The sequence below is a fragment of the Silurus meridionalis genome, chromosome 6 (genome assembly GCF_014805685.1).
Source record: "Silurus meridionalis isolate SWU-2019-XX chromosome 6, ASM1480568v1, whole genome shotgun sequence".
Taxonomy (NCBI): domain Eukaryota; kingdom Metazoa; phylum Chordata; class Actinopteri; order Siluriformes; family Siluridae; genus Silurus; species Silurus meridionalis.
In genome coordinates, this window is record NC_060889.1 from 22,837,815 (window position 1) to 22,854,741 (window position 16,927).

General features: G+C 36.5%; 2 protein-coding genes and 1 long non-coding RNA gene across 3 annotated transcripts in view; 2 read left to right on the plus strand and 1 right to left on the minus strand.

The window, feature by feature from the left end:
• tex261 (testis expressed 261) overlaps nucleotides 1-4,222 on the plus strand; it is a 9,464-nt gene extending 5,242 nt beyond the window's left edge. Inside the window, exon 6 of the mRNA XM_046851140.1 lies at nucleotides 3,185-4,222. Within this exon, the coding sequence (XP_046707096.1) occupies nucleotides 3,185-3,300 (116 nt within the window). The 3' untranslated portion in view covers nucleotides 3,301-4,222. The remainder of the gene's footprint in view (nucleotides 1-3,184) is intronic.
• A 143-nt stretch (nucleotides 4,223-4,365) lies between these two features.
• Nucleotides 4,366-10,605, minus strand: ankrd53 (ankyrin repeat domain 53). The gene is made up of 6 exons (XM_046851130.1): nucleotides 10,548-10,605; nucleotides 10,289-10,412; nucleotides 9,147-9,346; nucleotides 6,670-6,834; nucleotides 6,215-6,335; nucleotides 4,366-6,013 (listed from the first exon to the last, which is right to left on the minus strand). Exons 1-6 carry the CDS (start codon nucleotides 10,592-10,594, stop codon nucleotides 5,456-5,458), a joined length of 1,215 nt encoding a protein of 404 aa, XP_046707086.1. The 5' UTR covers nucleotides 10,595-10,605; the 3' UTR covers nucleotides 4,366-5,455.
• LOC124387055 lies at nucleotides 10,405-14,107 on the plus strand. The gene is made up of 3 exons (XR_006926077.1): nucleotides 10,405-10,630; nucleotides 13,483-13,514; nucleotides 13,842-14,107. It is a non-coding gene; the product is annotated as an uncharacterized LOC124387055 (long non-coding RNA).
• The last annotated feature ends 2,820 nt before the right edge of the window (nucleotides 14,108-16,927 follow it).

Genomic DNA, 16,927 nt, shown 5'->3' on the forward strand with positions numbered 1-16,927 from the left:
GATATATAGATATATATATAGATATATAGATATATATATATATATATATATAGATATATAGATATATATAGATAGATATATATAGATAGATATATATAGATATAGATATATATAGATAGATATAGATATATATAGAAAGTATATAGTATATAGTACGTAGTTCCTGCGTTATAATGGTTTGATACAAATATTGAAATTTTCCAATGGCATTTTAATTTTAATATGATACGTCGGGACACTGCCAGGATGTGTCCTTCTCCAGCCTTTTGAGATGCCTTACTCTCACCAGTGGTCAGCAGAGTTCAGTTGTCTCGGTGTTAGAGAGCATATTTTTGAAGTTTCAACACACAATTTTAGCTTTTGTCTCTAATGTTTATACATTAGTGCTAAATTATGTACTGATACATAATTACGATATTTTTAAGTTGCAATAGGGTCATCGTAACTCAGGGACTACCTTTAGTTGTATATTTTATGAGCACACAAATCTTTATCTGTTGAGTCAGTGTGTGTGTGTGTGTGTGTGTGTGTGTGTGTGTGTGTGTGTGTGTATGTATGTATATATATATATATATATATATATATATATATATATATATATATATATATATATATATATATATATATAACATTTAGTGGTGTGAAAGTGTTCCTGATTTCTTTTTTGCATGTTTGTCACACTTTAATGTTTCAGATCATCAAACTAATTTAAATATTAGTAAAAGATAACACAAGTGAACACAACATGGTTTTTAAATAAAGGTTTTTATTATTAAGGGAAAACTAAATCCAAAACTACATGGCCCTGTGTAAACAACCGTTCACAATCAAGAAATCTCTTAAATAGGACCTGCCTGACAAAGTAAAGTAGACCAAAAGATCCTCAAAAGCTAGACCAAAGAAGATCCAAAGAAATTCAGAAACAAATGAGAAAGTAAGTAAGTGAGATCTATTAGTGTGGAAAAGGTTATAAAGCCATTTCTAATAGATTCTAATAATCTTCATTATTCACAAATGGCAAAAACATGGAACAGTGGAGAACCTTCCCAAGAGTGGCCAGCCGACCAAAATTACCCCAAGAGCACAGCAACAACTCATACAAGAGGTCACAAAAGACCCCACAACAACAGCTAAAGAACTGCAGGCCTCACTTGCCTCCATTATAATAGAGAGACTGGGCAAAAATGGTCTGCATGGCAGAGTACAAAGATGAAAACTGCTGCTGAGCAAAAAGAACATAAAGGCTCGTCTCAGTTTTGCCAGAAAACATCTTGATAATTTCCAAGACTTTTGGGGAAAATACTCTGTGGATTGACGAGACAAATTGGAAGGTGTGTCCCATTACGTCTGGCATAAAGTAACAACGCATTTCAGAAAAAGAACATCATACCAACAGTGAAATATGGTGGTGGTAGTGTGATGGTCTGGGGCTGTTTTGCTGCTTCAGGACCTGGAAGACTTGCTGTGATAAATGGAACCATGAATTCTGCTGTTTAACAAAAAATATCCTGAAGGAGAATGTCCAGTCATCTGTTCATGACCTCAAGTTGAAGTGAACTTGGGTTCTGCAGCAGGGCAATGATTCACCTCTGAATGGCTGAAGAAAAACAAAATGAAGACTTTGGAGTGGCCTAGTCAAAGTCCTGACCTGAATCCTATTGAGATGGTGTGGCAAGACCTTAAAGGTGGTTCATGCTCGAAAACCTTCCAATGTGGCTGAATTACAACAATTCTGCATGGATGAGTGGAGCAAAATTCCTCCACAGGGCTGTAACAGTCTCACTGCAAGTTATCGCAAACACATGATTGCAGTTGTTGCTGCTAAGTGTGGCCCAAACAGTTATTAGGTTTAGGGGCAAACACTTGTTCACACAGGGCCATGTAGTTTTGGATTTAGTTTTCCTTTAATAATAAAAAAACCTTCATTTAAAAACTGCATGTTGTGTTCACTTGTTATCTTTTACTAATATTTAAATTAGTTTGATCTGAAACATTAAAGTGTGAAAAAACATGCAAAAAAATAAGAAATCAGGAAGGGGCAAACATTTTTTCAGACCAATTTGTATATACCGTATTTTTCGGACTATAAGCTGCTACTTTTTTCCCACGTTTTGAACCCCGAGGCTTAAACAACGAAGCGGCTAATTTATGAATTGTTCCTGGGCCAAAAAACTGAACCCCATAACATTAGATCAATTAAATTTCCGAACGGAAACGAAAAAACGCACCTCACCTGTGTTCTGAGCTGCACGCCATCAGGAGAAAAAACTTCCACCGGTGTTGATTTTTAAATGCACGACGCCAAAAGATAAACTCCAGAGAGAAATAGTTGTGAAAGGAAGGAGGACAGTGAACAATGACTTTCTTGGTCGGCTACTGTTTAGATACAAGCCGTTGTAGCGCGTTGAGTCTGGGTGAAGGGAGAGCTCGCTAACTCCAGTTGCAACAGAAATCATATAAGCACAGACAGGTTTCCAAAACTCGTGCTTTTTTTATTTTTCTTGGCAACAGCGTTACGGTTTAGTCAAAGAAACTTAGAAATGAGCATCAGAAAATAATAAGGACATAATCCTCAGTCTTACACACACGCAGTAATACCGGAAAAATGCTGTGCCAGGCTATTCCCGAAATACCGCTATGCTCCTAATGGAAGCGCAGCATATTTCACCTGTTACACTGTGTAACAGACACTGTCTTTCGTTAAAGCCTGTGTAAAGTTCATTAGTGTATTCAGTGGGTGCGGCTTATATTTGAGTGCGCTTTATAGTCCGGAAATTACGGTATATTAGTTTTAAAGGCTTGGTATTTTTATGTAAGTTTTTCATATCCATATGAACAGGCTTAAGAGGTTATAGCTGGTATGTTTCTGACCAAATGTCAGAAATGGTACATTTTCAAACTAAGTGAAGGTCTGTATAAAAAAAAAAAAAAAAAATAGGGAGGAATTATATTCGTGGATTTGTATTAAGCATATGTGATGCTCAGCTTTCACCTGCATTTCATTGAAGGTCTCTGGATAACATTGTTATATAACCAGTTTTGCTAGAATATTCTATCTGAAATGATTACCTAATTGCATGGATATTCTCGCTTTAGCCTAACTTTCTGTTGCACGGTCTACATGTATGTAATCGTCACATGACAAATAAACTTAAAACTCTTCTCCGTTTGCTCTTTTCTCCAGATGATGTGGTGTCAAACTACTTTACCAAAGGGAAGAGGGGCAAACGCTCCGGGATCCTTCTGATATTTTCCTTCCTGAAAGAGGCTGTTTTGCCAAGCAGACAGAAAATGTACTGAAGCACTAAAGTTAAGGGTTAGAGGACAGACAGAGGGCTTGGGAAGGGGTGAGTGAGGGGTTAAGGGCAGGGTTGCCAGGTGTCCTAGTGAACCGGATTCATGGGATGAGAAGAGAGGGGGATTTTTATGGGGCCGAAAGATAAAAGAACTAGAGAGAGAATCTGTGAAGTATCACATCGAGACGGATGCACACAACCTGCCACGGACATACAAGCTCTTCAACTGAACTAACATGTCTGTTTCTCTGTCTGTCCATCTGTTTTAAATGAAGTGAGCACAGCCTATTAATGCTCCGTGTGACCCTCAGCCATGGAATGTCTTCAGGCTCTGGCTTCCCCTACAGACATTATTAAGGCTGATTTGGGACTGAAATGACCAGGAGTGACAATTGTCAATTTTGGTGTAAACCTTTTGTGTCTGAAATTTTGTTCTAAAAGTCTTTCATTTTTAAAGGCTTGAATCATAGACATGTGATGCCGTGTCTCTAGCTGGTTGGTATGGGCTTTTTTTTTTTTGTTTTTTTGCTTAATTTGATGACAGCAATACGATCAGTAGTTGATGATGGAAAAAGATCTTTATATAATTTGTTGTTTCACAGTCATCTAGGCATTTGGTCGTGATTTTATTCATTGTAAGCTGTAAAGAACAAAATAGTTTGCCTAAACATTTCTGAAGTAACAATGGCATATAAAAGATCAACAGATTCTTACATTTATTATAGAGAAGCCAGAAAATGCTCATTACAAATAAGTGGAGTTTGTTAGTCATTACATTCTTTATAATGTTGAAAAGCAGTAACAGTGCTTGTCGTTGTTTTTTTCTTTTTTTCTTTTTTTTTTAAATCCATATGAATTAGACCACAGTGGTCTTTCCTCAAATGTCTTTCCACACATGCATTTAATAAATTGACAGTTAAATTAGATTTCCATAGACTATCTACAGTTCCAATTCTTTTTTTTTTCCACTTCAAGGTGTGAAACCCTGTCACTTGTCTATGAACCATTGCCCTTTACATTGAAGCGGCCACTGTTGAGAGTGTGAGGTCGATGAGAGGTCATGTTAATCTGCCTCACACTATTACACTTGCTCACTTCAAAATGCTTGGACCTGGGGATTTCACCACTTACAGGAGTAAGAGAGGAGATGTTGGAAATGCACAGAGAGCTGAAATCGGTTTGGGCTAAGATTCATATGAAAGGTGAGAGCAGGTGTTCCTAGGTCAGCATAACCTTCTCTACTAATAATCTACTTGCAGGTAAAACCGCCATATAAAAGAATTCATTTTTATAAATCCTTTTTCCTGAAATTTGCTGCCTTTTGACATACCTGTTCATGAACTTAATCAGAAATGACAAATTTTGCTAAAATGAATTCAATCATTTTCTGTTATTTATATTATTTCAAGATCTGTTAAAAAAAAAAAAAAGTCAGATTTCTTTTTGAGTTATTTATATGTAGACCTGTCAGTGTCTTAAATAAACCGTGACATGCATTTTCAGAGGGTGGCATGGAAAAGTTTTTATTGTATTAGGCTTCACTGCTGACACTTGTGCAAATGATTGTTACACAGATTTGTTACACAATTTGCAAGCTCTCTGATTCGCATCATACAGCAATTATCAGGACCTTCATGCGGTTGTAGTAAAAGGTAAAAATCAACTGGAAAAAGGACAGTGGGCCAAAAGAACTGGTATCTATCATCTATCTAGGAAAGAAAATCTGTTGTCATCTCAAAACATAATACATGTACACTATTTACACTACTCAAAAGATTTCGCTTAGAAATATATGCATGCATTTCAATTTCCCTGGGCCATATTTGTAATATTTTTACTGTCAAATAGGCACAAGAAAAAAAAATCCAGTTTAAAGTATGTGCTTTTCGTCATCATAGAAAATGGTATTCTACTTCATTAACAAAATGTAATGTAATATACTAGGGCAATTCATTTATTTATTCAAAAAAAATCTATACATTTTTTTTTCTTGATAATAAACTTTTATTATTTTTTTGCCCATAATATGTGTCTACATAGAATATTTTAAAAGAAGTGTATAGCATATCTATCTATAGATATCTAAAAGTACACTATATCTGGATTGCCCAGCCCAGACCACCCTAAGCCCCGCCCTGTCAGTCCAGTGAATTTAGTGTTCAGTAATGGCCAGGTTGGAGCTCCTCAGCCAGATGCATTACCACTTCAGTCCAGGGGGATGCTTCAGTTCTATGAGCACCTCGTCGATGAGGCACATCAAGCACATTGGAGCATTGGAGCTGAAGTGAACCAGATATTCGGGAAGGAAATTCAGATGAAAACAGGCCTTTCTGAATGACATCAAGTGGCAGGTCAGGTACCGGCTGTTGAACACCATCCCATGATGCAGTGCAGAGGATTTGACAATGTCCAATATGATGCAGTGTCACACTCTGACGCAGATTGGGCTCATCTGCTGCTTCCTCTGGATGGACACTGATTCTCGCTGTTTTAGATCTGCTGATGTTTGTTGGAGGAGGTCTTGACGGATTAGATGAGATGTTCCACATGTCTCTTGATTTTGATTGAGTTGCATGGTGTTTCTTGACGGGCTCATCAGAATGGCAGCAGTGATGGCTTAATGCCCACGAGCCTGGTGTAGGAGATTTGATATTGCGAAGACCCTTCCTCTCAACCCACTCTGAGAAATTCTGTTCTCTTATGGCAACTCTAGCTAACTGAAATCATAAAGTATTTAAAGGCCATGAGTGTGTTTTTCTTTGTCCTATAGTTTACACACATACCTCTATAAAGTGACCTGTCTAAAGAACAACAACTTTGCTATTACAGTTGTAGATTTTGATGGTTAATTATTACAGTTAATTAATAATAACTAACAGTTTTTAAGGCAAATAAACATAAGCAAATAATAAAATAACCTCCTGCATTTCCTCTGCTTTCCTGTGCAATCTCATCATATTCTTTTTGAGAGTCTGCAGTTCTTGCCGTTTCTCCATTTCTATCTCCTTATCTCTGTGCCACATTGCATTTTTAAGAAACCTGCCACACACACAGTTACTGGAATCTTAAAATTTAAATGATTTAAGATTTATATATCTAATCAAATTTTATAGAAACGGTTCATTTTAAGGCTGATCATTAATAGCATTGATTTTTTATTTTTTTAAATGAATGCATTTAGTACTGTACTTATATGTATATATTTATACTAAATTATAAAGTATAATGATAAATATAGCAAAATTATATAAGTATAATTAAAGCTAATATATATACTGTATTGGTAATTGATATAGCAAAGTTATTTTACCCTATTTTTAATTTTACCGATTTTGAAACATGTAATGACAGTTTTTATTTCTTTGGTGTTTACCTGGCAACAGCCCTGTGACCCCACAGGCATGCAAGTTCAAAGGGTGTGTGTCCTCGCCAATCGAGTGCATGAGTGTCTGCTCCAACACTAACCAGCATTTCAACACATTCTTTCAGTCCTTCAGCTGCAGCCATGTGCAGTGGGGTCAGGCCATTATCTGTGGAACTGACAGCACATCAGGTATACATATTAATCAGATTTTAATGAGCATTCAGCATACATCATGTCCTAGGCATTGCAATTAACAATGACTTAAAGTAGAGGTCTCAAAACTTCCTATGATGGGCCACGGGTCAAAGGTAAATTTGCATTGTATAAAATTATATTATATTAATATAAAGGTTTCCATAGTTCCCTTCATTGAGGGTTTCATAATTTATATATTATAATATATTTATATTAATTATTTTGAAAAAAAAAAAAATAGAAAACCTTAATCTGTAATCTGCTATACACAGTTTACTAGTTAAATGAAATTTATAAATAGCACAGTATAAACCGAGAATCAATCCATTTATAGTACAATAGATTCAATGCTTAATACAGCTATATTAATTTAAAACCATTGACCTCTAATGAGAGACATATAACTGGTTCTTATTTTTAAAAGCTTTTCCAAATTGGGCTAAAATCTTATTTTGTCTACTTATCATTTCAATGTGATTTAATATTTAATAACAAGATATTAAATTGAACGAAGATCTGTATCAGAGGCTTTTTCCCCCTCATATATGTATACACACACACACACACACACACACACACACACACTACATCCCTCACATTTCAGCAATAATTTTAGTGTATGTTCTCAAGGGACAATACTATAGAGGTGAGTATATAACGGATATATTTTAGAGTAGTCAATGTGCAGCTTGTATAGCAGCACAGATTTACTGTCCTCTAAAAATAACTCAACATACAGCCATAATTTTAAAAATAGCTGGCAACAAAAGTGAGTACTCCCTAGGTGAACATGTGCAAATTGTCAATATTTTGTGTGAGCACCATTGTTATCTAGCACTGCCTTAATCCTCCTGGGCATGGAATTCACCAGGCTGTTGCTGGGATCCTCTTCTACTCCTCTCTAATGACATCACGGAGCTGCTGGATGTTAGACACATAGCGCTTCTCCAACTTCCGCTTTGCGGGTGCCCACAGGTGCAGGTCTGGAAACATACTTGGCCACTGCATCACATTCACCTTCACCTTCCTCGGCAAGGTAGTTGTCATGTTGAAGGTGTTTTCGGGTCGTTATTATGTTGGAAAACTGCCTTTTGGACCAGTTTCTGAAGGGAGGGCATCATGTTTTGCTTCAGAATGTCACAGTACATGTTGGAATCCATGTTTCCTAAAATAAACCACAGCCCCAGAGCATGCTGCTACCACCACCAGGCTTGACTATAGGCAAGACACAATTTTCTTGGTTCTCCTCACCAGGGTGTGGCCACACATGCTAGACACCATATGAGTCAAACAAGTTTATATTAGGTTCATCAGACCACAGGACAGTTTCAGTTATTCATGCTCTTGGGCAGATTGTCTTCAGCAAACTGTTCACAGGCTTTCTTGTGAGCCAACTTCAGAAGAGGTTTTCTGCAAACCAACTTGTTGCCATGTGCGCATATGGTCTGGTCTTCTGCAACCTCTAAAGCAATGCTGGCAGAACTCATGCGTCCATTTTTTGCAGCCAGCTTCTGCACCTGACACAAAGCGAGGATTCGACTTCTTTGATCAACCCCTTGTGAAGTTTGTTCTGAGTGGAACCCATCTTGGAAAACCTCTGTATGACCCTGACCAATGCACTAATACTCAAACTAAGGTAAAGGGTGTTACCGATCTTCTTATAGCCCAGGCCATCTTTTTGGAGAGCAACAGTTTTAACTCTCAGATCCTCAGGGAGTCTTTGCCATTAGGTGCCATGTTGAACATCCAGTGGTCAGTATTAGAGAATTGTACTCAAAGCACACATTTTAACTACTCTAATACAAGATACACAAATTTGTATTGTCCTGTCAAGCAGACAAAAACATGAACAAAATTAATAGGACATGTAGCTTTACATGGTTAAATGATGTACAGCTGTTATCACTTAGGGTCTACTCAATTTTCTTGCCAACTACTTTGACAATAATGGCTGTATATTTAATTATTTTCAGAGGACAGGACTGCTATACAAGCTGCACATTGGCTACTCTGAAATATATCCAAGTGTTATTTCTATAGTATTATCCTTTGAAAAAATCCACAAAATGGTTGCTGAAATGTGAGGGACGTACTCACTTTTGTGAGGAAGTATATATATATATATATATATATATATATATATATATATATATATATATATATATATATATATATATATATAATGCTGTGGTGGACCAAATCAAAGTCACCATGGGTCAACTTTGGCATCTCTAATTTAAATGCTGTGGCTATAGTTGTTCCCTGTTTTTGAATAAAATGAATTTTAGTACACATTGGGCTCTGCTCCATGTTCCAGTAGATATGTGAGACAGCAGAAAGAGTTTGGCTTGCTCTCTGGGCTCAACGTCATGTGCAACGGTGTCCGGCCATGGGGACATCTTGCATTCACATCCACTGTGGAAGATTCTAGCAGCAGCTTCAAGCAATTTAGCTGACCATGCTGAGCAGCCACGTGGAGCACTGTAAGACCCTGACACACACACAAAGAGGCATGGTTTTACACAAATTGCACAAAAAAAAATTAACACTAAAAGCTTTTCCACCAGACACCTACTTAAGTAACACCTACTGTGAATAAATACATCTGCTGAAATGATTTACCCTTCTTGCTAGGATGTCACAAGTACCAAACAGGGTAAATATTATAGAGCTACTAATATATAATTTCATATTCACGAAATGTGTTTTGCTTGTGTCAAATAATATATAAAGCAATATTTACTAACAATTTAGGTAGTTATGCAGTGAGCATGTATACTTTCACAGGTAAGTTTATACGTGGCAGAAGCCAATGTTGCCAAATCTGTGGAATTTCAACCACTAAGAGTTTATTCTTTGTCCAGGAATTACACACACACACACACACACACACACACACACACACACACACACACACACACACGTGTATACATAGACTACAGTGTTATACCCGCATATAGGCTGCAGTAATAATCATAACAAAAAAAGTCAATATAAATAAGCTGAAACTACAGTAAACCCACATTATGTACAGTTAACATGCTGTATTGTAGAAATTATGTGTTAAAACAATCTTTCTACTTATAGCCATATTTTAGGAACGTGTGTGTGTGTGTGTGTGTGTGTGTGTGTGAGAGAGAGAGAGAGAGAGAGAGAGAGAACCTGCATGTTCTGAGTGAATGAAATAATTGTATGATGTTTAAATAGATGTTTTGGTTATAGTTAGGATTATAGTGGGTATGATGTATAAATTTAGAATTTTGGTTGGGTGGCTTGATGAATGATTTGTGATACAGATCTGGCAACCCTGTGATAACTAAAGCATAACCACAGTATACTTTAGATGAACAACCATACTGCTCTTAAATACCCAGAAGACCATTGTGTATTGGAATTTGTGAGCAGTCTTTTTGTGTGATAGTTAATTTGGCACCTGTTTATTGTGCTGTTGAGATGGTGACTGGACCCTCTCCAGACTCAAACACAGCCATTTGGGATCTCCACACACTGCGGCATGGAACAAGTCCCTGGTTGGGAGCTCGCGCGCAACCGCAGGCCTATAAATCAGAACAAACTTTTACCTTTACAACAAAAACAAAACTCATTTTACGTTTTATTTTTATTTTTAAAAATGTAAAATGAAAAACTAGTAATAAAAGTAAGAAGTAAGAAAGACACCTTCAATAACTCACCGTGCGTCCGCCATGACAGGTTTGTTGACGCGCTCTGCCGTTACCATGGTTACACACGCGCAGTGGCAACGTGCAGAATCAGGGTAAGTGATGTGGTGTTTATGCATTGCATTACAAATATTAGGTTATACAATAAAAAGCTCCAAAAGTGTAAAAAAAAAGAAAAGAAAAGAAAACGCTAGATTTACTTTATTATTCCACACTTCGGATAAAAGCGTCTGCCGAATGAATAAATCAGACATTAATATAACGTGGAGGCATACAAATAGAAATAATTAGGTTTGAGCGAACTTCAATATTCTGTGAAGTGGCTGAAAATAAATCAGAAAAAAAAAAATGTTTTGTATTTGTCACGTCTGGGTCTCATTTATTAGGCACTGAAATGTCTGAAATGTGGATTAGCTTTATTCAACATCTATCAGAGGAAACAATAAAATCTACAATTTGTTCAGCCTGTAGATGATGCTAGCACGTCCCCCATGCAGTTATCTATCTATCTATCTATCTATCTATCTATCTATCTATCTATCTATCTATCTATCTATCTATCTATCTATCTATCTATCTATCTATCTATCACACAACTATAAATATACATATATATATATATATATATATATATATATATATATATATATATATATATATATATATATATATACAGTACACACACAAATGCAGTACCATCCTTACACTTGGGGTGGTTTCCATATTTTATTTATAATGGAACATAGAAAACCTATCAAATGGTTAAACAATTGCACAATTTAAAGGATAATATAAAATAATTCTGAATGTGTTGGCAGCAACACATCTCGAAAAAGTTGGGACAGGGCCCTGATTATCACTGTGTAGCATCCCATCTTCTTTTAACAACAGGCTGTTTACATCTGGGAACTGAAGAGACCAGTTGCTGGAGTTTTAAGAGAGGGATGTTATCTGATACAGGATTCTATTTGCTCAACAATACTGGATCTTTGTTGTGGTTTTTATTTCGTTATGCACCAGATGTTTTCACTTGGTGAAAGGTCTGGACTGTGGACAGATCAGTTAAACGTTTCTCCTACAAAGCCATGCTGTTGCAATAGATGCAGTATAGTTAGTGCCTCTAAAACTACTGCGAAGTGAATCATCAGTCTGACAGCTTTTAATTGTGCTGTATTTTGATCAATAATTATTGAACAGGCCTCCCATAAGGAGTGACACATGATTGATCATGATATGGGTAATGATTATTTTCTCCATGTCTCTGTCAAGCATAAAATGTCGATACTTTAAATACTCAGAAACTATCAGATGATGGATATTGACCATGTGAACTTTTCTTGAACTGAGACTGATCTTTATGTACTCAAACAGCAGTTGTTCAGAATCAGAATGTTTTCTTTTTATTATGAACATGAGGTTTAACTTGTCCTGTCCCTATTTGAATTTTGATCAGACTTAAAATAGACATTTTGAATGTTTTAACTGGATAGACTGCAGGCCACTAATACCAAAAAGTAATACACAAGTTGTGTAACTGCCAAGAAATCCAGCTTGCAGTCAAAACCTTACTGCTGCTCATATCTAATCTGGTAAATTTTTTTATATCAATAATTATTATACTTACTTCAGTTTAAAAAACCTGGGGATTAACATAGGCCAGAGACGTTGAAAGTGTGAGCTTATGAGCTGATGCTGGAGTTGATATTTGTGAATTCTGCTTGAGGCACAAATGAAAAAGAGCTCATAGGGTTGTCATGATGCAGCTGTAGTGCTCTTTTTGGCTTGGCTGAGCAGTGGACTAACAGAAGTAGAGTGGGTGGAGTTTGTATGGCAGCTGTTAATTTACTGTACACTAGCCACAAACCAAGCAGAACAAATGCTGGACATGTTTCTTTATCCGTAACGTAGTACAAAAGAGAACGTTTTAGAATTTGGAGCAGTAAATAGTAATTCCCAAGTCTCCAAAAACTCTGAAATACAAAATTTTATTGTGGTTTTCTATTTCTAAATTAATTTATGATCTCTCTCTCTCTCTCTCTCTCTCTCTCTCTCTCTCTCTCTCTCTCTCTCTCTCTCTCTCTCTCTCTCTCTCTCTCTCTATATATATATATATATATATATATATATATATATATATATATATATATATATATACAGTACAGACCAAAAGTTTGGACACACCTTCTCATTCAAAGAGTTTTCTTTATTTTCATGACTATGAAAATTGTAGATTCACACTGAAGGCATCAAAACTATGAATTAACACATGTGGAATTATATATGGAATTATATACATAACAAAAAAGTGTGAAACAACTGAAAAATGTCATATTCTAGGTTCTTCAAAGTAGCCACCTTTTGCTTTGATTACTGCTTTGCACACTCTTGGCATTCTCTTGATGAGCTTCAAGAGATAGTCACCTGAAATGGTCTTCCAACAGTCTTGAAGGAGTTCCCCGAGAGATGCTTGGCACTTGTTGGCCCTTTGCCTTCACTCTGCGGTCCAGCTCACCCCTAAACTATCTCGATTGGGTTCAGGTCCGGTGACTGTGGAGGCCAGGTCATCTGGTGCAGCACCCCATCACTCTCCTTCTTATTCAAATAGCCCTTGATGCCTTCAGTGTGACTCTACAATTTTTATAGTCATGAAAATAATGAAAACTCTTTGAATGAGAAGGTGTGTCCAAACTTTTGGTCTGTACTGTATATATATATATATATATATATATATATATATATATATATATATATATATATATATATATATATATATATATATATGCACTTGTTCTAATATTTTATTATTCTCTATTATGACTAATTCAAAGGGACTTGTTTAACTCTAACCAAATTATAACAGATTTTAATCATTGTTATTTAACGAATTAATCAGTGATGTGTTGCATTTAAGAGTCTGCAGTATTAATGCTTTGCACTTTTTTCACAGTGGGAAAGACATCACTACAGGGGATAATGCAAGTAATAACAGCAACTTAATTGTCTTGTAGATGTGCCAACAATTTTACTAATAACTAAACTGTTAAAAGGATGATGTATCATTCATGAAGAAAGAAAAAAAATATATACTTATTGGCCACTGCTGTGATTGAAAACAATCAAATCCTTCTTGATCTTTTTTTATTTGAGAAAAATAATTGACTAGGTGTAATAACAGAAAAACGTTGTTGATTTTAATAACACCACACCCATCATGTTTAATTGTTTTACTAATATGCAGGTCATACAGCCAAATATTAATTACATGATCCATATGGCTAATTAACACTTTCTTCTTAATCAATTTAGGGTTAAGGAAGTGGAGGAATGGAAGGAAGGAATATGTATGATAAAGAGTTAAAGCTGAGCTGAAGGATGACTGTTCCGTGAACTCTAACGTATGGCGTAAGAGAGAGCATGAAGAAGGCAGACCAGGGAGAGATGTACAATTCTCACATCACATTCATATTTAACGAGCCACCTTGTGAAGACCTCATGCCCAGGAGACTTCTGAGCTGTTGGTGTAAGTGCGCTGATGTCCTCACTTTCTCTGCTGAGCTCCTTAGACCAGTTTTTCCCATCGTTATTTTCTCTCTTTTTTATTTTTTACTCGATAACTACAAAAAATAAAATAAAATAGATTACTCTTTCTTTCTCCTACTGGTTTTCTTTTTCCGTACACATCAGTATTTCCTGGTTATCTCTTTCCTCTATCTTTCTCTCTTTTCTCCCCTCAACCCTACACTAATGCACCATGGCACATTCTGCAGCTCCAAGTCACAGTGTGAGCCGGGTGTGTGCACTGACCGCACCACGACCTCTCTCACACACACCACACTGTACAAGTGAGCTGAGGGATGGAGGGATTGAAGGAGAGGTGGATGAATGAAATAGTAAAGTGAAGTAGAATAATAATGGTTCTTCTTTTTACAGTCTAGTTTATGTTAAAGTGTAATATAAAGAATTACACCGAGAGTCAGATATGCTTTATGTATTTACTGGTTTTTAGATATTGAATTAACTTCCCCCATTCAATAATCGTCATTCACCCTCTGAAATCAAAAGCAAACCCCAGAAACACAGTTGTAAATATTATGTTCTACATTTGTGTTATTCTAAGTGAATTATACAGGTAATGGCAACAAAATTGGGGGCAACTCCCCTTCCATTCATACTCTAGTTTTTGCAGATGCATCTTGCAGAGTGTAGAGCTTTGCTTCTTTAGATACGTCCATGAGCCCTGTGTACACACTGTTGTCACATGATGTTTATGCATGTCTGAGGCAAGAAGTTTTATACCTAGAGATGTGCAATATGCCAAGAGCAAAAAGAATGGACAAACCCCTCCTTTTAATTATTTTAACAATAATACTCAGATTTGGGAGATAAGAAGAATACCTCACATATACACTCCTTCTTTTGGCTTCTCCCATTATGGGTTGCCACAGCGGATCATCCGTCACCATACCCCCCTGTCCTCTACATCTGCCTCATTCAAACCAACTACCTGCATGTCCTTCCTCACCACATCCATAAACCTCCTCCTTGGCCTTCCTCTTTTCCTTCCTGGTGGCTCCATCCTCGGCATTCTCCTACAGATTTACCCCATGTCCCTCCTCTGCACATGTCCAAACCATCTCAATCGGGCCTCTCTCACTTTGTCTCCAAAACTCCCTACATGCACAGTCCCTCTGATAAGCTATATTGCCAAAAGTTTGCAGACATCTGATATGGTATGTGGTATTTGAGCATTGCATTCCACATTTAGTCCCAGTTTGCTCTTATATTTCCCTCCATTCTTCTGAAAAGATGTTCCACTAGATTTTGTAATGTGGTCCTGGAGATTTGTGCTAATCAAGACACAAGAGTGTTATTAAAGTCAGGTGATGTAGTCAGGTACTGATGTAAGTGAGGAAGTCTGGGGTGCAGTCAGTGTTCCACTTTATCTTAAAGGTGTTCAATGAGGTTGAGGTCAGAGCTCAATAGCAGGAGATCTTTCACTCCAACCCCTGAAGAGCATACCTTCATGGAGTTTGCTTTGTGCACAGGGGCATTGTCATGCATCCAGGTTTGGGTCTCCTAGTTCAAGTGAATGGAAGATTTCATGCTACTGCATCCAAAGACACACTATACATTTGTGTGACTTCAACTTTGTGGTAACAGTTTGGGAAAGAACCACATATGGCTGGAAAAGTCAGGGGTCCCAATGCTTTTGTCTGTATAGTGTATACGAGGTGCATGTATTTGATTAAACACTGGTAGAATTCGAATATTCGTTACGCAGTAGCATTATGTTGATGAATTATGCTGAGTTTTTTTTTTTTAAAGCTGTGCCTGGCAACAGCAAGGTGACAGGTTCTTCAGGGATTTTGCGTCTTTCTTCCTCTCTGTACCTCTCAAGCAAAGTTGACCTTGAATTTTGGGGAAAAAAAGTGCTTTACAACTTCAACAAAATTGGATACAAAAAATTGCTATTCACTTACATGTATAAAAGAGCAATGTCAAATAGTTGGTGTTGGAGTCTGGATTAAATTTTTGTGTTTGCTAATAAAAAAATAAAAAAAACCCTTTTAAATAAAGAAAAACCCTTTCACTCAACTTAAGCCTGGGTAAACCTGCAGACCATTCTAGACAAGTCATTAGGCACTTTAGTGGTAATAAAAATAGTATTTGTAGTTTGTACGTTTGTAATTTTTAAGTATCCTGATGCACCATCCTTTTAGCTCTCTTTTCCAGAGGGAACGGAGCCCATTTTAGACCGCTCATCTGTGTGCAAATGTATAGTTGGTCATCATCAGGATGTTCAGGATTTATGAGAAAACACAGAATAAAATAATTGCAACTCATTTTAGCCAATATATTTGAGATATTTCTGTGCTGTACCATCTATGGTACTGCCAATTATGGTTATTTGCCATTTTCTTTCTTTCTTGCTACACTGGCATTTCACCTCCTGTCTACAATCAGTGCAAGCTTTTAAAAACCACCCTTGCCTCATCTTTTCCTCATCATCTTCTTTCTGCTGAGATCCAAGTATATGCAGTATAAGCTCTCTTTAAACCCCATTCATAATTCCAAGGCTTCAGCTGTTCTGTGCTTGTAAAATAAAAATATCAATTTTGCCCATAAGTAGATGATAGAAATATTGAATCATCTGCAGCACAGCTGCCCATGCTTAGCTATGTTATTAATCCATACAATTTATATAAAGATGAATACATTTTTTAAATTTATATCAAATATAAGACAAACATGCAAGTACAAAGGTTATTCACTTACTGTATGTAAACAACTCTGGTTTCCATCCATTGTAGCAGGATGATTTGTATTTACATAAAAAAATGAACAATTAATGCGGAGAACATGATGAAGCGAAGATGGTAAGGAGTGGCATC